General features: G+C 44.3%; 1 protein-coding gene across 1 annotated transcript in view; it reads left to right on the plus strand.

The window, feature by feature from the left end:
* The first annotated feature begins 5825 nt into the window (after positions 1 to 5825).
* Positions 5826 to 22480, plus strand: part of BTBD16 (BTB domain containing 16) — a 77025-nt gene continuing 60370 nt past the window's right edge. Inside the window, exons 1-2 of the mRNA XM_049855103.1 lie at positions 5826 to 5837; positions 15717 to 15868. Coding sequence (XP_049711060.1) covers positions 5826 to 5837; positions 15717 to 15868 — 164 coding nt within the window. The remainder of the gene's footprint in view (positions 5838 to 15716; positions 15869 to 22480) is intronic.

Below are 22480 nucleotides of genomic sequence, written 5' to 3' on the forward strand. Positions count from 1 at the left end.
GGTTTGGGCAGAATGGGAGGCGGGGTAGAGGAGCGGCATGTTATGGTTCCTGAGTGCTTGTCGAGTTAATTCTGCCTCAGCCACCCCATGTGACAGAGTAGAGCTACCCCATGGGGATTCTTAGGCTGTAATCTTGACAGGAGCAGATCACCAGATCTTTCTCCCAGGGAGCTGGCAAAGGGAGAGAATATGTCCATCTGTACACAGACATCCCTGAGACCCTCCTACCAACACACACACCGTGCTCTTGGCACTGGGCCAGGAAGGATGCAGTGGACCCAAACGCAAAGAGAGGAGGGCCAAGAACCACCTGATGGTTGGAAAGGAACAGGAGGAGGGGTGTTTGCCCAGGTGGTATCCCACCCACCCTCTCTAGAGAAGAGAGTGGTCTGGTCTGACGGATGGCCTGGCACCTTGGACTGTGGGAGCAGGAAGGCAGGGCCGAGGGAAGATGGCTAGGGAAATGCCATCCATCTGAGGACGTGGACCCCACCTGATGTCCAACCAGAAGGCCTGGTTACACTAGTCATGATTTGCCTCCACACGGAGGAACGCTATGTCACCATGCACAGTCATGCAGAAGAACGCCGGAGAAAACACCTGTGACATAGTAAGTGAAAAAAATCAGGTTAAAAAAGTTAGTTGTTGGTATTTACCATTGAGTCAATTCTAGCTTATTTTAAAAAATGTATTTACTGATCACAAAATGTTGAAAGAATGTACTGTTAATGATGGCTGTGGAATTCAAATGATTTTTATTGTTAAAATTTCTGCCTCTGAATTTGTGCCTATGGACATGTGTTATATTTGTAAAAATAATACATGATTTTTAAGCTTGAGGGGGGCTCCAGGCCCCACCCAGGAGTGTGGGCCCTCCCTGGGGACACTGGTGCCCTGAAGTCCATTAGGACCCACTTCCAGCCCCGGGCCTGGGGAGGGCAGCCCTGACGTGGGTCTCCCGATCCCCTCTCCTTGTAATGAAGGCAGCGTCGCTGCTCTTTGCCGCCTGCCGTGTCCCCACCAGGTCCTGTCACTGTGCATGTCCCTCACGAGCAGCGAGGTCTAGAGGTGACCAACGGCAAGCTCCTTTTGACCCAGCTTCAGAGCCTGCCTTTACCAACAGATGCTGCCGCTTCTACTAAGCACCAGAACCCTGAGCACCCACTGCTTCTCCAGCTGCTTGGGTCAGTCATGAGCCACCGTGAAACCACCTTCCATTTCACTCCCAAAGTCCAAATCCAAATGCACAAACCCGGAGACAGTGCTCTGAGTACACTGTTGGAGGCTACTTCCTGCAGAACTTGCACAGCCCAGGATAATTCTTGTCTTGATTCTCTAGTGCTGCCATAACAGAAATATCACAAGTGGGTGGCTTTAACAAACAGAAATTTATTCCCTCACAGTCTAGGGGGCTACAAGTCTGAATCCAGGGTGCCAGCTCCCGGAGAAGCTTTCTTTTTCTTTTGGTTCTGTCGGAAGGTCCTTGTCATCAATATTCTCCTGGTCTAGGAGATTCTCAGGGACACTCTGCTCCCGGCACTTCTTTCTTGATGGCACGAGGTCCCTCTCCTCTCTGCTCAATTCTTTCTTTTATATCTCAAAGAGTTTGACTCAACATACAATCTAATTCTGTAGATTATGTCCTGCCTCATTAACATAATTTCCTTTAATTCTGCCTCATTAAAATAGAGGTTAGGATTTACAACACATAGGCTAATCACATCAGATCACAAAATGGTGGCCAACCACACAATACTAAGAATCATGGCCTAGCCAAGTTGACACATGTTTTTGGGGGACACAATTCAATCCATAATAGCTCCTAACATGTACACACATACATGGATTCAATCGCAAAAGAAGAAGGCAGCTGGGTGCAAACACCAGGACCATGATGCACACAGAAGGAGACATAACATGCATATACATGTAGATATACACATATATGCACACAACTGTAGTAGTACACAACTATCCACAAAACTGATTGGTTAGGGGCTGGTGCATCCAACTCAAGAGACATTTGCTGAGCACTTTCTAAAGACCAAGTGTGATCGGACTCAGAGAGGAGCACTCAAAGAACACTCCACAATACCCAGCTTCTCTGCAAAGCAGAATATGGCTGTAGAGAGAGAGAGAACCATGGGATCTCAGGGCTGAGCAGGGAGGTGAATCAGAGGAGCCTCCCATTTAGAGGGAGTTTTGTAGTTTCTACAACATGATTACAGGTAGGCTGAGCAGGTGCTCTTCCTGTTTCCTTTGATAATTTCCATGACTCAGGAGATGCTGCAAACGTCACGACTTAGAAGCAGCCCACAGTTTGGGGAAGGGCCTGCTTCTAAGGTCAGCAGATTCTCCTCTCTGGTCCTTTCTTATCTCTTCAAAATGTTCTTTCTTGAGGCGGCCACAGAGGATAGCCACTGCAACAGGACCCCAGGTTCCAACTGCAGTCCCGGGCTTTCTGTGAGCCCTGGGGCAGGGCTTCCACCAACCAAGGTTTCCAATGGTGAGACTGATGCGGCCTGCTCCTCTCCACCTGGTAGTTGGGGGCATGGGCTTTGTAGATGAAGTTCCTGCAAGATTCCACCCTGGCCCCCGGAAGGAAGGTTCTTGGCCTTGTCCCCAACTTTAAAGCTGTTCTTAGTTCCCAGACAAGGCAGATTAAAAATCATCAGCAAAGCAAGTGATGAGGCATGGCTTTGAATAATGTAAAACCCTCCAATTTTTGTTTTAATATTTTTGTCCAAACATGTATGGATGCAAAAAGCTAGAATTATAACACACAGAATGCCAGAGCCAGGAAAGGTTTGAGAACCTTCTAGTCCAATCTCCTTGTCTTAGTTATCTAGGGCTGCTATAACAGAAATACCACAAGTAGATGGCTTTAACAAACAGAATTTTATTTTCTCACAGTTTAGAAGGCTAGAAGTCCAAATTCGGGGTGCCCAGTCTAGGAAAAGGCTTTCTCTTTCGGCCCTGGAGGAAGGTCCTTCTCTCTTCAGCTTCTGTTTCCTGGTTCCTTGGAGATCTACATGTGTCTTGGCATCTATCTTATTCCATCTCTGCTTCTCTCCCTTGCTTGTTTAATCTTTTTTATATCTCAAAAGATATTGACTTAAAACACCCCCTGCACTAATCCTCTCATTAACACAACAAACAAAACCCATTCCCAAATGGGATTATAACCACAGATATAGGGGGTAGGGTTTACAACACATATTTGTGGGGGACACAATTCAATCTGTAATACTCCTCGTGTTACAGAGGAGGCCTGAGGCAATCTCTCCGGGGCTCTCTCAGAGAATCTCCGGGTTAACTCCTGTGTGGTGACACTGCAAGGGAACAGGCACAGCTCCGCCCCCCTCAGCAGGAGGCCGAAGAGACAGTGCTTGGCACCCTGTTGGTCTCTGAGACAGTCCCTCCCCCAGTGCAGCCCTCAGGCACCCCAGGCCTGTGAGAGCTTCACTTTCCCTCAAGAAGACACTGGAACACAGCCCCCGGCTTCTTCCCCTGAGGGCAGGCCCTGGAACAGGAAGTGCCTGGAACCCTTCCTGAAGTTGCCATGGCGCCCACACAGTCCCCTTGGAAACCAAAGACAAGCTCCCTGCAAAGCAGCTTGGGCTATAGGAAGAAAAGGGCGAGCCCCAGGTGTCATGAGAGCTTTCAGGCCTCAGGCTCAGAAGGTGAACACCGCCAGCTCCCCTGTAACCCACAGGCCATCCAAGCACAGTGCCGAGACCCCTTCAATGGCAGCTCCCACATCCGGCAAGCTGGCCCTGTAATCACTCCCTGGTGGACACCAGCGCTTTGGAACAGTACGTGGCTGGTACTTTTAACACCTTTAGAGACGAAGAAGGGGCTCTGGAGTAAGAAGTACTCCATGGACTTTTGGCTCCTCCTGGTCAACCTGGTAGAGAGGCCTCCGGGCTTCCAGGGTGCCCTTGACAATGGGAAGCAGGAATCCACAGGACCATCGCGTGTGGCTCCTGCCCACTCAAAGTGACTTAAGAACTGGCTCTCAAATCCATTAGGTAGCATTCTGCCTGGTATAATGAAAACAGAACAAAGACATTTCCAGACCTCTGGGACATCCCTGGAGCCCTGGTGGTGCAGTGGTTCACAGCCCAGCTGCTAACCAAAAGGTTGGCAGTTCAAATCCACCAGCTGTTCCTTGGAATTCTTATGAGTCAGCTCTACCCTGTCCTGTAGGGTCACTATGAGTCAAATCGACTTAATGGCAATGGGTATTGGATCAAAGAAAGCAGGAGCTTGGGTACCAAACCCCCAGCCTCCCTCCCTCTCTAGACTGATAGCAGTGTGCCGCCCATGTGTGGGAAGTTCTGTTTTAAAATGTCATGTTCTTCTCAGGTTCCTTTAGGCCATGTTGAGCATTTGGAACTGATTCTAAAGCAGTGGGAAGCTGATGAAGGGTGTTAAGCTAGAGAGTTGAAAGATGATTCTGACTCTGTCCAGTGTGCAAAACAGATCAGAGGAGCATATGTGTACTACCTGGGAGTGGGAGAAACCTTCTCAGCAAGATGGAAACCCAGCCAAAAAGAGAAATAGATCTATGCAATATACAAGTTTTTAAATTAGGGATGGTCAAAGGAAAAACGTGTATATTTGATGTGTTTTCCATATCAAATTTAATAATCTGTACAATATAAGCAAAGCCAAAAGGGATACATTGGAGAAAATATCTGCAGCACGTATGGCAGACAAAAGGTTAGGGTCCTCACTATACAAAGAGCTCCTAAGAAATACTAAGAGGACTACAGCAATCCAACAGAAAAAAGGAGGAGAGCTCATGAAGAGGCAATTTGCAGCATTCTATGAAAGAATGATGAAAGAATGCTCGACCATACTGGAGGTCAGGGACATTCAAATTAAAATAACAATCTGATTTGTACTCACCAGACTGGCAAAAATAAATGTAATGATAATATCTGGTACGGAAGATGATGTGGTGGAAAGCACTAGTAAATTGATGATTTACTGTGAATTGCTACAACTTTTGTGAAAGTGAGTCAGCATTGTCTATTTCAATTAAAGATACATGTCTTCGGAGTAACAATCCCACTTTGAAAAATCTATTTCATAGAAGTGAAAGCAGTAACACACAAGCATACATATATAGATACATACATATATATCTAACAGCTATAGATGGCAAATATAGATACACATAAGTGTGTGTGTGTGTGGGTACGTATGTATGTATGGCAGCATTGTTTGTGGGAGTAAAACATGGGAAACAACCTCAATGACAGGTAAATATTTTAATAAATGATGATATATCCACGGTATGAAATATTATGCAGCTGTTGTTAAATTTTTCTTTACCCACCATTATACTGGTTCACTTGTTACAATGAGCATATATTAATTTGCCATGTAAAAATCTAAATAAGGTAAAAAGGAAAACAAAGCCTGTCTCCCCAGGTGGGATGGAAACTCCCTGACAAGGGGATCATGTTTTACTTACTGCCTTATCCCAGAAACAACTAGTGTTTTCCTTGCACATCAAGCTGCACAGAAAATACTAGCTAAATGAATGAATGGGCCACTTCCTATTTTCTTCACCTGAACTACTTTTCCAAACCTCATGCACTTAAAAAAACCTATTCTCTTAGTTTGATAAATAACCTACACTTTAGGCTTCTTCATTATGACTTTTGTGGCAAAAAAGAGATGCATTAAGCCAACTTCCTCTATAATATTTTGAAGGGATCCTTTGAAAATGTTCTTAAAATTAAAACTTTACCTCTTTTGTCCTCCAGGTGTTTCTCTTTCCTCCTGTGTCATCTCTATTATCATTCATGAAAATGTCGAATCGGGTAAGTAGATCAGTTTCAGTAGAAGGGGCACTTGGTTAGAGTTGTATTGCTGAGTTTCCACAAGGGGACGCATCCTGCACCACAGAGGACCGCAGGCTTTTTTGGCAACCTCTCCTTGAAATTGTATGTCCAGGCAGCACCATCCAGAAAAGAGAATGCAGCCACTGTCCGAGCTGACATGATTCACGTCTCATGCCATAGCAGGACTACATCTAGATTCAGATTCCACAAACAGTTTTCAATCACCTACCATATTCTAGGCACTATACTAAGGTGCACTTCCCAAATATTATTTATTTTATCCTTTTAATAACCCTGGAAGCAAAGTGTTATCATCACCACCATCATCGCCATCCTCATCCTCATTGTCATCATTCCCATTTTTTTTTTTTTTTTTTATAATGACTTTTATTAAGCTTCAAGTGAACGTTTACAAATCCAATCAGTCTGTCACATATAAGTTTACATACATCTCACTCCCTACTCCCACTTACTCTCCCCGTCTTGAGTCAGCCCTTTCAGTCTCTCCTTTCTTGACAATTTTGCCGGCTTCCCTCTCTCTCTATCCTCCCATCCCCCCTCCAGACAAGAGTTGCCAACACAATCTCAAGTGTACACCTGATATAATTAGCTCACTCTTCATCAGCGTCTCTCTCCCACCCGCTGACCAGTCCCTTTCATGTCTGATGAGTTGTCTTCAGGGATGGTTCCTGTCCTGTGTCAACAGAAGGTCTGGAGAGCATGACCGCCGGGATTCCTCCAGTCTCAGTCCGACCATTAAGTTTGGTCTTCTTATGAGAATTTGGGGTCTGCATCCCACTGCTCTCCTGCTCCCTCAGGGGTCCTCTGCTGAGCTCCCTGTCAGGGCAGTCATCGATTGTGGCCGGGCACCAACTAGTTCTTCTGGTCTCAGGATGATGTAGGTCTCTGGTTCATGTGGCCCTTTCTGTCTCTTGGGCTCTTAGTTGTCATGTGGGCTTGGTGTTCTTCATTTTCCTTTGCTCCAGGTGGGTTGAGACCAATTGCTGCATCTTAGATGGCTGCTTGTTAGCATTTAAGACCCCAGACGCCACATTTCAAAGTGGGATGCAGAATGATTTCATAATAGAATTATTTTGTCAATTGACTTAGAAGTCCCCGCAAACCATGTTCCCCAGACCCCTGCGCTTGCTCCGCTGAGCTTTGAAGCATTCATTTTATCCCGGAAACTTCTTTGCTTTTGGTCCAGTCCAATTGAGCTGACCTTCCATGTATTGAGTGTTGTCTTTCCCTTCACCTAAAGCAGTTCTTATCTACTGATTAATCAATAAAAAAACCTTCTCCCACCCTCCCTCCCTCCCCCCCTCGTAACCACAAAAGTATGTGTTCTTCTCAGGTTTACTATTTCTCAAGATCTTATAATAGTGGTCTTATACAGTATTTGTCCTTTTGCCTCTGACTCATTTCGCTCAGCATAATGCCTTCCAGGTTCCTCCATGTTATGAAATGTTTCAGAGATTCGTCACTGTTCTTTATCGATGCGTAGTATTCCATTGTGTGAATATACCACAATTTATTTACCCATTCATCCGTTGATGGACACCTTGGTTGCTTCCAACTTTTTGCTATTGTAAACAGAGCTGCAATAAACATGGGTGTGCATGTATCTGTTTGTATGAAGGCTCTTGTATCTCTAGGGTATATTCCGAGGAGTGGGATTTCTGGGTTGTATGGTAGTTCTATTTCTAACTGTTTAAGATAATGCCAGATAGATTTCCAAAGTGGTTGTACCATTTTACATTCCCACCAGCAGTGTATGAGAGTTCCAATCTCTCCGCAGCCTCTCCAACATTTATTATTTTGTGTTTTTTGGATTAATGCCAGCCTTGCTGGTGTGAGATGGAATCTCATCGTAGTTTTAATTTGCATTTCTCTAATGGCTAATGATCGAGAGCATTTTCTCATGTATCTGTTGGCTGCCTGAATATCTTCTTTAGAGAAATGTGTGTTCATATCCTTTGCCCACTTCTTGATTGGGTTGTTTGTCTTTTTGTGGTTAAGTTTTGACAGAATCATGTAGATTTTAGAGATCAGGCGCTGGTCGGAGATGTCATAGCTGAAAATTCTTTCCCAATCTGTAGGTGGTCTTTTTACTCTTTTGGTGAAGTCTTTAGATGAGCATAGGTGTTTGATTTTTAGGAGCTCCCAGTTATCGGGTTTCTCTTCATCATTTTTGGTAATGTTTTGTATTCTGTTTATACCTTGTATTAGGGCTCCTAGGGTTGTCCCAATTTTTTCTTCCATGATCTTTATCGTTTTAGTCTTTATGTTTAGGTCTTTGATCCACTTGGAGTTAGTTTTTGTGCATGGTGTGAGGTATGGGTCCTGTTTCATTTTTTTGCAAATGGATATCCAGTTATGCCAGCACCATTTGTTAAAAAGGCTGTCTTTTCCCCAGTTAATTGACACTGGTCCTTTGTCAAATATCAGCTGCTCATACGTGGATGGATCTATGTCTGGGTTCTCAATTCTGTTCCATTGGTCTATGTGTCTGTTGTTGTACCAATACCAGGCTGTTTTGACTACTGTGGCTGTATAATAGGTTCTGAAGTCAGGTAAGGTGAGGCCTCCCACTTTCTTCTTCTTTTTCAGTAGTGCTTTGCTTATCCGGGGCTTTTTTCCCTTCCATATGAAATTGGTGATTTGTTTCTCTATCCCCTTAAAATATGACATTGGAATTTGGATCGGAAGTGCGTTAAATGTATAGATGGCTTTTGGTAGAATAGACATTTTTACTATGTTAAGTCTTCCTATCCATGAGCAAGGTATGTTTTTCCACTTAAGTATGTCCTTTTGAATTTCTTGTAGTAGAGCTTTGTAGTTTTCTTTGTATAGGTCTTTTACATCCTTGGTAAGATTTATTCCTAAGTATCTTATCTTCTTGGGGGCTACCGTGAATGGTATTGATTTGGTTATTTCCTCTTCGGTGTTCTTTTTGTTGATGTAGAGGAATCCAAGTGATTTTTGTATGTTTATTTTATAACCTGAGACTCTGCCAAACTCTTCTATTAGTTTCAGTAGTTTTCTGGAGGATTCCTTAGGGTTTTCTGTGTATATAATCATGTCATCTGCAAATAATGATAACTTTACTTCTTCCTTGCCAATCCGGATACCTTTTATTTCTTTGTCTAGCCTGATTGCCCTGGCTAAGACTTCCAACACGATGTTGAATAAGAGCGGTGATAAAGGGCATCCTTGTCTGGTTCCCGTTCTCAAGGGAAATGCTTTCAGGTTCTCTCCATTTAGAGTGATATTGGCTGTTGGCTTTGCATAGATGCCCTTTATTATGTTGAGGAATTTTCCTTCAATTCCTATTTTGGTAAGAGTTTTTATCATAAATGGGTGTTGGACTTTGTCAAATGCCTTTTCTGCATCAATTGATAAGATCATGTGGTTTTTGTCTTTTGTTTTATTTATGTGATGGATTACATTAATGGTTTTTCTGATATTAAACCAGCCTTGCATACCTGGTATAAATCCCACTTGATCAGGGTGAATTATTTTTTTGATGTGTTGTTGGATTCTATTGGCTAGAATTTTGTTGAGGATTTTTGCATCAATGTTCATGAGGGATATAGGTCTATAATTTTCTTTTTTTGTAATGTCTTTACCTGGTTTTGGTATCAGGGAGATGGTGGCTTCATAGAATGAGTTGGGTAGTATTCCGTCATTTTCTATGCTTTGGAATACCTTTAGTAGTAGTGGTGTTAACTCTTCTCTGAAAATTTGGTAGAACTCTGCAGTGAAGCCGTCCGGGCCAGGACTTTTTTTTGTTGGGAGTTTTTTGATTACCGTTTCAATCTCTTTTTTTGTTATGGGTCTATTTAGTTGTTCTGCTTCTGAATGTGTTAGTTTAGGTAGGTAGTGTTTTTCAAGGAATTCATCCATTTCTTCTAGGTTTTCAAATTTGTTAGAGTACAATTTTTCATAATAATCTGAAATGATTCTTTTAATTTCATTTGGTTCTGTTGTGATGTGGTCCTTCTCATTTCTTATTCGGGTTATTTGTTTCCTTTCCTGTATTTCTTTAGTCAGTCTAGCCAATGGTTTATCAATTTTGTTAATTTTTTCAAAGAACTAGCTTTTGGCTTTGTTAATTCTTTCAATTGTTTTTCTGTTCTCTAATTCATTTAGTTCAGCTCTAATTTTTATTATTTGTTTTCTTCTGGTGCCTGATGGATTCTTTTGTTGCTCACTTTCTATTTGTTCAAGTTGTAGGGACAGTTCTCTGATTTTGGCTCTTTCTTCTTTTTGTATGTGTGCATTTATTGATATAAATTGACCTCTGAGCACTGCTTTTGCTGTGTCCCAGAGGTTTTGATAGGAAGTATTTTCATTCTCGTTGCTGTCTATGAATTTCCTTATTCCCTCCTTGATGTCTTCTATAACCCAGTCTTTTTTCAGGAGGGTATTGTTCATTTTCCAAGTATTTGATTTCTTTTCCCTCGTTCTTCTGTTATTGATCTCTAGTTTTATTGCCTTGTGGTCTGAGAAGATGCTTTGTAATATTTCGATGTTTTGGACTCTGCAAAGGTTTGTTTTATGACCTAATATGTGGTCTATTCTAGAGAATGTTCCATGTGCGCTAGAAAAAAAAGTATATTTTGCAGCAGTTGGGTGGAGAGTTCTGTATAAGTCAATGAGGTCAAGTTGGTTGATTGTTGTAATTAGATCTTCCGTGTCTCTGTTGAGCTTCTTACTGGATGTCCTGTCCTTCTCCGAAAGGGGTGTGTTGAAGTCTCCTACTATAATTGTGGAGGTATCTATCTCGCTTTTCAGTTCTGTTAAAATTTGATTTATATATCTTGCAGCCCTGTCATTGGGTGCGTAAATATTTAATATGGTTATGTCTTCCTGATCAATTGTCCCTTTTATCATTATATAGTGTCCTTCTTTATCCTTTGTGGTGGATTTAAGTCTAAAGTCTATTTTGTCAGAAATTAATATTGCTACTCCTCTTCTTTTTTGCTTATTGTTTGCTTGATATACTTTTTTCCATCCTTTGAGTTTTAGTTTGTTTGTGTCTCTAAGTCTAAGGTGTGTCTCTTGTAGGCAGCATATAGATGGATCGTGTTTCTTTATCCAGTCTGTGACTCTCTGTCTCTTTATTGGTGCATTTAGTCCATTTACATTCAGGGTAATTATAGATAAATAAGTTTTTAGTGCTGTCATTTTGATGCCTTTTTATGTGTGTTGTTGACAATTTCATTTTTCCACATACTTTTTTGTGCTGAGGCGTTTTTCTTAGTAAATTGTGAGATCCTCACTTTCATAGTGTTTGACTTTATGTTAGTTGAGTCGTTACGTTTTTCTTGGTTTTTGTCTTGAGTTATAGAGTTGTTATACCTTTTTGTGGTTACCTCATTATATACCCCTATTTTTCTAAGTAAAAACCTAACTTGTATTGTTCTATATCGCCTTGTATCACTCTCCATATGGCAGTTCAATGCCTCCTGTATTTAGTCCCTCTTTTTGATTATTGTGATCTTTTACCTATTGACTTCCATGATTCCCTGTTATGTGTATTTTTTTTTAATTAATCTTAATTTGTTTGTTTTTGTGATTTCCCTATTTGAGTTGATATCAGGACGTTCTGTTTTGTGACCTTGTGTTGTGCTGATATCTGATATTATTGGTTCTCTGACCAAACAATATCCTTTAGTATTTCTTGTAGCTTTGGTTTGGTTTTTGCAAATTCTCTAAACTTGTGTTTGTCTGTAAATATCTTAATTTCGCCTTCATATTTCAGAGAGAGTTTTGCTGGATATATGATCCTTGGTTGGCAGTTCTTCTCCTTCAGTGTTCTGTATATGTCGTCCCATTCCCTTCTTGCCTGCATGGTTTCTGCTGAGTAGTCAGAACATATTCTTATTGATTCTCCCTTGAAGGAAACCTTTCTTTTCTCCCTGGCTGCTTTTAAAATTTTCTGTTTATCTTTGGTTTTGGTGAGTTTGATGATAATATGTCTTGGTGTTTTTCTTTTTGGATCAATCTTAAATGGGGTTCGATGAGCATCTTGGATAGATATCCTTTCGTCTTTCATGATGTCAGGGAAGTTTTCTGTCAGAAGTTCTTCAACTATTTTCTCTGTGTTTTCTGTCCCCCCTCCCTGTTCTGGGACTCCAATCACCCGCAGGTTATCCTTCTTGATAGAGTCCCACATAATTCTTAGGGTTTCTTCATTTTTTTTAATTCTTTTATCTGATTTTTTTTCAGCTATGTTGGTGTTGATTCCCTGGTCCTCCAGATGTCCCAGTCTGCATTCTAATTGCTCGAGTCTGCTCCTCTGACTTCCTAGTGTGTTGTCTAATTCTGTTATTTTATTGTTAATCTTTTGGATTTCTACATGTTGTCTCTCTATGGATTCTTGCAACTTATTAATTTTTCCAGTATGTTCTTGAATAATCTTTTTGAGTTCTTCAACAGTTTTATCAGTGTGTTCCTTGGCTTTTTCTGCAGATATCCTAATTTCATTTGTGATATCATTAAGCATTCTGTAAATTAGTTTTTTATATTCTGTATCTGATAATTCCAAAATTGTATCTTCATTTGGGAAAGATTTTGATTCTTTTGTTTGGGGAGTTGGAGAAGCTGTCACGGTCTGCTTCTTTAAGTGGTTTGATATGGATTGTTGTCTCCGAGCCATCACTGGGAAACTAGTTTTTCCAGAAAATCCGCTAAAAAAAAAACTGCAGTCAGATCCCTATCAGAGTTCTCCCTCTGGCTCAGGCTATTCAGATGTTAATGAAGCCGCCTGGGGAGGGTGGGGGAGGGAACAGAGAGATAGGAGAGTAGCAACTCAGAATATAGCCAGAGTTGCTTGTCTTGCTTGGAAAGGCTATTATATCTGAGATTCCCGCGGGCGCGTCGCCTATGTGTGCTGTCTGTGTGGAGATTGCCCCCGGGGGGTCTGGCCCGCTGGAGTCACGGTCAGATCCTCCGCTTCCAGCCCCACGCCCAGCGTCAAGGCTCCCCTACTGGGACGGTGCACTCTCGACTCCAAAATCAGTCGCTGCCTCCCGGGGACTTCTCGTCCCTCCAGCCGCGTGGCCGTGCCGCCCCCGTGAACCAGGTGGGCCCCCTCCCGGGGTTAGTTCAGATGGGTGGAGTAGCTCCCCGTGCTTGTGCCGCGACCGAGTGTCCCGGCTGGAACGCTGTTCTCCCTGCTCCAATACCAGTCGCTGCCTCCGGGGGACTTCTCCTACCGGCTGCGTCCCACGCCGCCCGCGCGACCCGGATGGTCACCTTCCCGGGGTTAGTTCAGGGGGTGGAGCAACTCTCCGTGTTTATGGCGTACCTGCGTGCAGTCCAAATCCCTGTGGGACGGTTCCCCGGCTCGGGTGCTGCTCTTTCTGCTCCAAGATCAGTCACTGCCTCCCGGGGACTTCTCCTAACGGCTGCGTCCCACGCCGCCCGTGGAACCGGCTAGTCCCCCTCCCGGGGTTAGTTCAGGGGGGTGGAGCAGGTCTCTGTGCTTGTGCCGTACCTGACTGGTATGCTGGCTCCAGGCTCTGGAAACAATCGCTGCTTCCCCGTATTAGTTCGTTCTCCGTCTCTAAATCTGTGTTTGTTGTTCAGGGTTCGTAGATTGTTATGTATGTGATCGATTCACTTGTTTTTCCGTGTCTTTGTTGTAAGAGGGATCCGAGGTAGCGTCTGCCTAGTCCGCCATCTTGGCTCCGCCTCCATCATTCCCATTTTACATATGAGAACTAGAAGGCTCAAAAGGTTACATGACTTGCCCCCGGTCACACAAATTCTTGTTGTGGTTAGCTGCCATTGAGTTGGTTCCAACTCATGGTGACTCAAAGTACAACAGAATGAAAAACTGCCCAGTCCTGTGCCATCCTCATAATCATTGTTATCCTTGAGCCCATTGTTGCAGCCACTGTGTCAATCCATCTTGCTAAGGGTCTTCCTCTTTTTCAATGACCCTCTACTTTACCAAGCATGATGTCCTTCTCCAGGGACTGATCCCTCCTGATAACATGTCCAAAGTATGAGACACAGCCTCGCCATCCTTGCTTCTAAGGAACATTCTGGTTGCACTTTTTCCAAGACAGAATCGTTCTTTCTTTTGGCAGTCCATGGTATATTTGATATTCTTTGCCAACACCACAATTCAAAAGCATCAATTCTTCTTCTGTCTTCCTTATTCATCATCGAGCTTTTGAACGCATATGAGGCTATTGAAAATACCATGGTTTGGGTCAGGCACACCTTTCAACACTTTAAAGAGGTCTTTTGCAGCAGATTTGCCTAATGCAACGCGTCTTTTGATTTCTTGGCTGCTGCTTCCATGGGTATTGATTGTGGATCCAAGTAAAGTGAAATCCTTGACAATTTCAATATTTCCTCCATTTATCATGATGTTGCTTATTGGTCCAGTTGTGAGGATTTTTGTTTTCTTTATGTTGAGACCAGAGGAGTTGTGGAATGACATCAAGGACGTTGTACATGTTTCCTGTCATTAAAAAGACAGGAAAGAAAGAAAAGACCAAAATTGATGTCAGAAGAGACTCTGAAACTTGCTCTTGATCGTCAAGTAGCTACAGCGAAATGAAGAAATGATGAAGTAAAAGAGCTGAACAGAAGGTTTCAAACAGCTGCTTGAGAAGACAAAGTAGTATAATGACATGTGCAAAGACCACACAACTAGTAAATTATAATAATAAGATGAACTCAGGTCCTCCGTTCCGTGGCCCGTGGTCTCCCCACCACTCCACTGGCGCCTGGTGCAGCTGAGCACCAGCTGCATCCATTCCTATGGGTGCCTCATGGGCATTCCTTTCCCTTGTTAGCTTTTCTGGCTAGGTTCAAGTCCAAGGCTTACATCCATGCTGGATATTCTCCTGATCCCTTAAGAAAATTGTCGAAGCCTCAGTGTCTCAAGAAAATTTCTAAGTAAAAGTCCCTGCCCAACGACCCAGCAATTCCACTTTTAAGTACGTACCTAAAGAATTCAAACAAAAATCGTTCAAACAGAAATAAAAAATGGATGTTCATAGCAGCACCATTCACACCAGCCAAGCGGTGGAAACAACCCAAATGTACAGCAACAGATGAAGAAACAAAATGCAGTGTCTCCATACAACGGAATGTTATTCAACCATAAAATACTATGACATACTGATTCACGCTACAAAGTTCAATCTAGAAGACATTATGCTGAGTGAATCAAGCAGACCCCAAAGGTCATGTACTGTATGGTTCTGTTTATATGAAATATCCAGGATAGGCAAATCCATAAAGACAGAAAGCAGGTTGATGATTACCAGTGACCGGGCGTGGAAGGGTGGGGAGGGGGCCTGGGGTTTCCTTCTGGGGTGATGAAAATATTCTGACACCAGATAGTGGTGATGGTTGTACAACATTGTGAATGTACTAAATGCTACTAGATCACACTCTTTTAAATTATTGAAACAGTGAATTTTATGTTATGTGTATTTTACCACAATTAAAAAACAAGTTCCTGCCCAAGATCTCCTCATGTGTTAGGACGAATACCTGAAGAATAGCTTCCTGAAGTGTGATCCCATTTCTGCTTGTGGCTTCTTCACAGCTACCTGCAAAGAAACCATCTGTCTCCCTGACCTTTTGCCTCTGACCCCTTCTGTCCTAGATCCTAAATTCCAAATTACTTTGTAGCTTGAAATTCACAGCCTACCGAATATAAATTATTTGCCTTAAAAAGATGCCCCACGAAAAACATTGGTTATATTTGAAAATTAACCAGCATTTTAAAATCTGTCTTTCTTTTCTCTCTGCTGCACAATTTGGAAAATCTGGCATTTATATGAGGTTAAAAAGAAGGTGTTCTCTCTTTCTTTGTTTACCAAGCAGCAGAAACCTCAGCTGGAGCGCCGGATTGTTGGCTCAACCAACCGGTGGCGTTTTCCCAGAGAGTCTTTCTCCGGTGACCTGCTGGCACTTTCCCAGTTGTGCAAGTCTTTGAGCATAGACTTTGATGAAGCTCTGAGGAACCCAGATAGGTAGGGAGAATTCATGAGGGTGGCTCGAAAGGGTGAACCACATTCCCGGGAGGGTGCCCAGTGGCCAGGCCACTCTTACTGAGTGGAGGTCAGAGAAGGTCCCCTCTGGCTCCTTCCTAAGAGATGGTGGAGGTCAGAAGTACTACTTCCTCTGAGAATGTCTGTTGTGGTGATAAAAGTGCAGAGAGAAACTGGCATTTTTTTCTCTAGATTTTTCTTTGCATTGGGAACTGTGGACCCTTATAAGAATCTGTTATAAGTACATCGTCCGGGGACCAATCAGTTTGCTGACAAACAAAACCTAGGTATCCAACTCAGTGTTTGGGTACCTCTTAAACCTGGTTTCCACGAAGTTGGTTCCCACTCATGATGACCCCATGTGTGTCAGAGTAGAACTGTGCTCTATAGTGTTTTCAGTGGCTGATTGTTCAAAATTAGATCACGAGGCCTTTCTTCTGAGGCACCTCTGGGTGGATTTGAACCACCAACCTTTCAGTTAGCAGCCAAGTGTGCTGTTTGTACTCCCCAGGGACTCTGGACACTTCTTACCAATGTCCATTTCCATTTAATCAATTGGTTTCCCGTTCATGAGAAGCTGGATCCTCCCTCAAACCCATGATGCTCTGGGCATCACTTCTCTGCACACTGAGTTCTCTCTTGCCTCTCCTGGGGACACAGAGGTGGACCCCATTGTAGAAGGAACACTTCATTTCCCTGGTTTCTTGGACCTGCCCTGATGCCCCTGTCCTCCCTGGGCTGGCAGCACCTGCCTTGAGAAATCAGTCCAATCCACAGAGCGTGGGCTGTATCCCAGGGCAGCATCTGGCACAAGAGTGCTGCCTGGTCCATGGTTGCTGAGCAAATAATCAAATTTTTCTCCCTAGACCAATGGGCCAGCCCTGCATCAGTCCTTCCACCCCCACTCCAACACACATTCTTGAATGAACCAAAATCCATCTTATTTGATGCCCAGGCTCTCTGGTGATCCCATCTTAGAAACATTGCCTGCCATGAGTTGCCACTATTGGCATTGGCTGTTGATGGCATTAAGCAGTCTTAAATTTATTTTTGTATTTTGTTTGGTTAGAGTCCCAAAGAAGTCTTAGAGTTCCTACCACAGCTCATTGTGCTCCTTGGCACCAGGGTCTCCAGACGTTGGTTTGTGGAATCACTGAGCTAAGCTGGGGCTGGTAGCCGGGGGAGGAAGGAGACAGGGGACACGAGAGCAGGGCACAGAAACTTGAGAACAAGGGCAGTTGGTCCCGAGCATTAAGACTATTAATAGCAGTCTATTAGAAGGAATTGGAATCCTTGCTCCTCCACTCACTGGCTCTGTGACCTTTAGATAAGTGGCTGAACCTCTCTGAGCCTCAGTTTTCTAATCTATGAAATGGTCATAATAGCACCTCCCTTGAAGAGTTATCTTGAAAATTAAGTCAGACACTATACTGGAAATGCTTAGCACTGTTCCTGGCAAACAGTAGGTTCTCAATAAATGGAACTATTACCTTCGTAGCCCAAGCAGCACTTTTAGTTATCAATCCTGGTGATTTTGTCATTGGGACACCCCAGCCTTGTGCTCTGCCAGCCAACAACCCCATCTTTCACCTTGGCTCCAACACAAACGGTGCAGGGGAACTGGTCCAGGCACAGTTTTCCAGGGAGAAGTTTTACACATTGGCCCCTCTCCTCTGTGATGCTGGGGAACTGTGAGTCTAGAGACAGACCTAGGCAAGTGAGCCCCTGAGCAGGCTGCTGACTCAGCACCTGAGGCTCAGCTGCTCCAGGCTCCACTCTGACCGGCAGTCTGTGCCATATGCCTGTCTTCCCCTCCCCCCCCCCACCCGGGCTGGTGGGCTAGCCTGGGCATGTTTTGCCCGTGGTGACGGCAGAGGCGCAAGAGCCAAGCCCAGCTGCTCCTGTGCTTTGCAAACCTTCGGCCACGTCACATCCACTAACATCCCATCAGCCAAGGCAAGTCACACAGCCAAACTCAAGGCAAGGGGCAGAGAATATGGTCCATCTATCTATTTGTTGAGAGAAGCTTTGCGATCCTAAGAAAAAGGTGTGGGCACAGGCAGGGGTGAGGAATTGAGGCCATTGGTGCAGTCTCTCGCAGTGGGGAAGAAACTGGTTTTCTTTAGTAAACACAAAGTTATGCTTTATCTGCAGAATAAGGGGTTTATTTCATGCGCATATGCTTGAAAAGCATAATAAAGGTTTTACGCGATTTAGATAGTAAAATAAAGGACTTATTCCTTTAACTCTACTGAACCTCCAGACTCCAGGTGACTGTCAGATAACAGCCTCCAGATCAATGAAAACCAAAAAAAAAAGAAAAACCAAACCCATTGCCATCGAGTCAATTCCAGCTCTGTAGAACACAGTAGAACTGCCCCATAGGGTTTCCAAGGCTGTAAATCTTTTTTTTTTTGTAAAGCAAAAAGGTTTTATTCGGCATATGTCCAAAGAGGCAAAAGTAGGAAATGGACAAGCATGCTGCCAGAGCCATGTCTGCCTGTGTCCAAGGAATATCAGAATAAGCATAAGTGGAAAAACAGACAAGCGTGCTGCCAGAGCCACGCCTGACTGAATCTGAATGTTACAGAATGATCAGTATATATTAAAAACTGCCAAATAACCATGATTCTACATTTGGAATTGTCTTTCTTAATAAATCATTGGTATAATTTTTTTATATATATATATATAGGTTTCAGTAACAACAGTCATTGGTCCAACAAATCTGACTATTCACTAAATGCTAATAGAGAAAGAGTGGAAAATAGCGGGTGTTTTGTGCTCTGTTTATGATTTATGTGAAAGCTGCCCTAAAAGCTATTTTCCAAGATTTCCTAGCTATTGTCTTTTTACCTCAGGGCCCCGTTGAAGTGTCCTTGTGAGTCCTTGCGAGTCGAGCTTTAGCTAGGTCACATTCTTTATACTCAAGGACAGAGAATGCAAGGCTGTAAATCTTCATGAAAGCTGACTGCCACATCTTTCTCCTGTGGAGTGCCTGGTGGGTTCGAACCACCGATCTTTCAGTTAGCAGCTGAGGGCGTAACAACTGTGCCACCAGGGCTCCCATGCAACATACCAAAAAAAAAAAAAAAAAAAAACCCAGTGCCTTCGAGCCCATTCCGACTCTACACATGCCCCTAAAACGTGTCCCAGCTCTCTAAGCCTGCCTCAGTCAGCAAGCTGTTATGGTCATTGATGCGGTTGTGGTTGCTTCTTCCACTAGGGGGCACTATCTGCTTTGAGAAGAGCTGGACCAGTCTATATCTTACTACCTACGTGAAGTCTCTCACAGTGGAAGCTTATTTCAGGGAGATGATTGTGCCTCTGAGGGGTTCACGCCTAGGTCCTGCCCAGCTGGCAACCCCCTTCTGGTTGTCGTGTCTGTGGGCTGCCATGATGGGCGAGCTCTCAGTGGCGTGGTCACTGAGAGATCTGGGCAGGAACCATCTAGACCCTCCTTGTCACGCTTTTCTTCACAGGGACTCCTGCGGAGGGTGAGAGAGGGAGCGGGAGCGTGAGAAAATGCCAATTTCCTCTAGCAGCCTGATCTTTTTGTGCCTTAGCTTCTTTCTCTATAAATTGGGGACACCACCTTATTAGGTTGCTATGAGGCTTACGTGATAAAATTCTTGTAAAGAGCTTAGGACAGTGTCTGGCACATATAGACACTTGTCAAGCAGTGTCACTGGGTTCTCTTGCTTGTTCAGACAGAGAGGGGAAGTGGTCTGTCTCAGGCAGGGGCTGAGGGGTGGACCACTCTCCCAGAGGATTGTGGTGCCAGGAAAAGAAGTGACCAGAGACCCCCCCCCCGCCCCCTGCCACTCTCCGACAGGTGACTTGCCTAATTTTCTCTCCCGTTCGGCCTGCAACACCAAGTTCACCCCAGGAGTGGGAGGAGGTCAGGCTAAGGGCAGGGGTATAAAGAAGGGACCCCTAGATTTTTACCAGCTTCATGCAAGCTGGGGCTAGAGATGATGACCTATGGTATCCATCCCTGCATCAGACAGGAGTTCTGGTGAGAGGTCAGAAAACCCAAACCAAACTAGCTTAAGCATAAAAAAGGGAATTATTAGCTCACATAATTAATAAGGCTAGTGGGGTGGTAAGCTTCAGCTCAGCTGACCTCAGGGATCAAGTGATGCCCTGAGATCCCATCTCTCGCCATTGCTTGGCTCTGTCTTCCCTGTGTTGCCTCCCTTTTCAGCCTCTACGTCAGGCTGGATGACTGTTGCGGTTTTATTGCCCCTCAGGGTTAAATCTAACCCATGGCCATAGAATCAATTCCAACTCATAGCGACCCTATAAGACAGAGTAGAACTGCCCCATAGGGTTTCCAAGGCTGTAATCTTTACAGAAGCAGACTGCCACATCTGCATCCTGTGGAGCAGCTGGTGGGTTCGAACTGCTGACCTTTTGGTTGGCGACCAAGAGCTTAACCACTGTGCCACAAGGGCTCCTGGTTTACGTCTAAAAACAAAAAAAAAAAAAAGTTTAAGTTTAGGGGGAGAGAAATCTTACTGCATTTTACTGGCTCCAAGTAGTCACAGGTCTGTCCCTAAACCAATTACTGGGGCCAATAAGATGAGCTATACTAATTAGCTTAAGCCTGGGTGACATGCTCAGTCTTAAAACCAGAGGGAGATGTTGAACCTGAACCTGATGGTCTGAGAGTGGGGGAGGGGATGGATGTCCAAATGCAAGAGGGTCTGTTGCTAAGAGAGGAGGGAATAGAAGCTGGCGAGGTGAACGCAAAAGCCTCCAGTGGTTCTTACATGGCTAAATACGGCACCCAGAAATTGGGTCCCTCAGCTGATGCTGTTGCTTCCCGATACCTATCTGCTCAACCTACCCTTAGCTCTGCTTGATGGTGTTCTCTGGCTCTGAGCATAGGACAGGCCTGGGGAATGCCGAGAGTTAACCTCTCCTATGCAGGGGCGACCTTCAACCAATGAGAAGCAGGTTTACTGGCTAACCACCCCTCACCCCTCCTTGGAACACTTTTGAGATGTGGCCTACACAGCCTCTCCAAGGGTTCCCACACAGTGGGGTTGAGCCCCAGTTGCCCTCAGCCATGAACACGTTCTTGATTAGCATCCTCCTATCCGACTCGACGGCACTGGGTTTTTCTTTTATCCCTGACTCTCAGTCCTTGAGTGGCACAAACAGTTTGCTACAAACCTAAAAGTTGATGGTTCAAACCCACCCAGCAGTACCACAGAAGAAAGGCCTGGAGATCTGCTTCCATAAAAATTACAGCCAAGAAAACACTATGAAGCAGGTCTACTCTGTAATGCATGGGGTTACCATGAATTGGAATTGGCTCAACAGCAACGGGTTGGGTTTGGTTTGGTTTCTCCCTGACTCATGGAGTCCCTGGGTGGTGCAAAGGGTTAAGCACATGGCTACTAACCAAAACGCTGGGGGTTTGAACCCACCCAGAGGTGCTTTGAAAGACAGGTCTGGTGATCTGCTTCCAAAAGGTCATAGCCTTGAAAACCATATGGAGTGCAATTTTACTCTATATCATATGTGGTTATCATGAGTTGGAATTGACTTGGTGACTTGTTTTTTTTTTTAATCCCTGACTCACTCCTTCACTTCTTGATCTGTGCTTCTTAGGGTCACCACCTACATAACCTTACTTGTTCCCAAATCCTTGTCTCAGGGTCTGCTTTGGGGAAAGCCGAAGCTAAGTCAGGCTTCTTTAGGACTATTATCTAAAATGAAGATATCAGTGGGGAAGGTAGATAAAGACCAGATGTAACTGAGTGTGTGCTGAGTGCCAGGCATTTCACAAGCATTTGCCCTCTTACTCCTCCCAAGCAAAGTGAGCAGAGCGGGGTCATTATCTCCATTTTATGGAGGAAAGCACAGAAGCCAAGAGGCTGGTCCAGGGTTGCAGGGCTAGGAAACGGAAGAACTGGGATCCAAGCCCATGTCTGCGTGACTCTATCCAATAAACAAATCAATCTGGAGTTTTGCACGTTGAAAGTACCAAGCCAACAGCACTTCAGACGGTTTGCTGCAGGAAGTCCATATGTCCGTGAGAAACATAAAGAATTTTCCCTTTCCCCTCTTCCTTTTGGAAACCCTGGTGGCATAGTGGTTAAGAGCTGTGGCTGTTAACCAAAAGGTTGCAGTTCGAATCCACCAGGTGCTCCTTGGAAACTCTATGGGGCAGTTCTACTTTGTCCTATAGGGTTGCTGTGAGTCGGAATCAACTTGACAGCAGTGGGTTTGCTTTTGGGTTTTCTCTTTCTTTCCCTGCCATAGGCCACAATTGGGGGGCAGCAAGCTCCCAGCCTAAAAGGACATGCCAACATCCCCTCATGCCACTTCATCACAAGCCATTTAGTTCCAACTAGTCTCTGGTCCTGAAGAAGCCTTGGTGGTGCAATGGTTAAGCACTCAACTGCTAAGCAAAAGGTTGGTGGCTTGAACCCACCAGCCTTTCCCCAGGAGAAAAGCCTGGTGATCTGCTCCCATAAAGATTATAGCCCAGGAAACCCTATGGAGCACTTCTACTCTGTCATATAGGGTCAACATGAGTTGGAATCGACTTGACAACATACAATAACAGTCTCTAGTCCC

This window comes from Elephas maximus, chromosome 16 (assembly GCF_024166365.1).
Source record: "Elephas maximus indicus isolate mEleMax1 chromosome 16, mEleMax1 primary haplotype, whole genome shotgun sequence".
NCBI lineage: Eukaryota > Metazoa > Chordata > Mammalia > Proboscidea > Elephantidae > Elephas > Elephas maximus.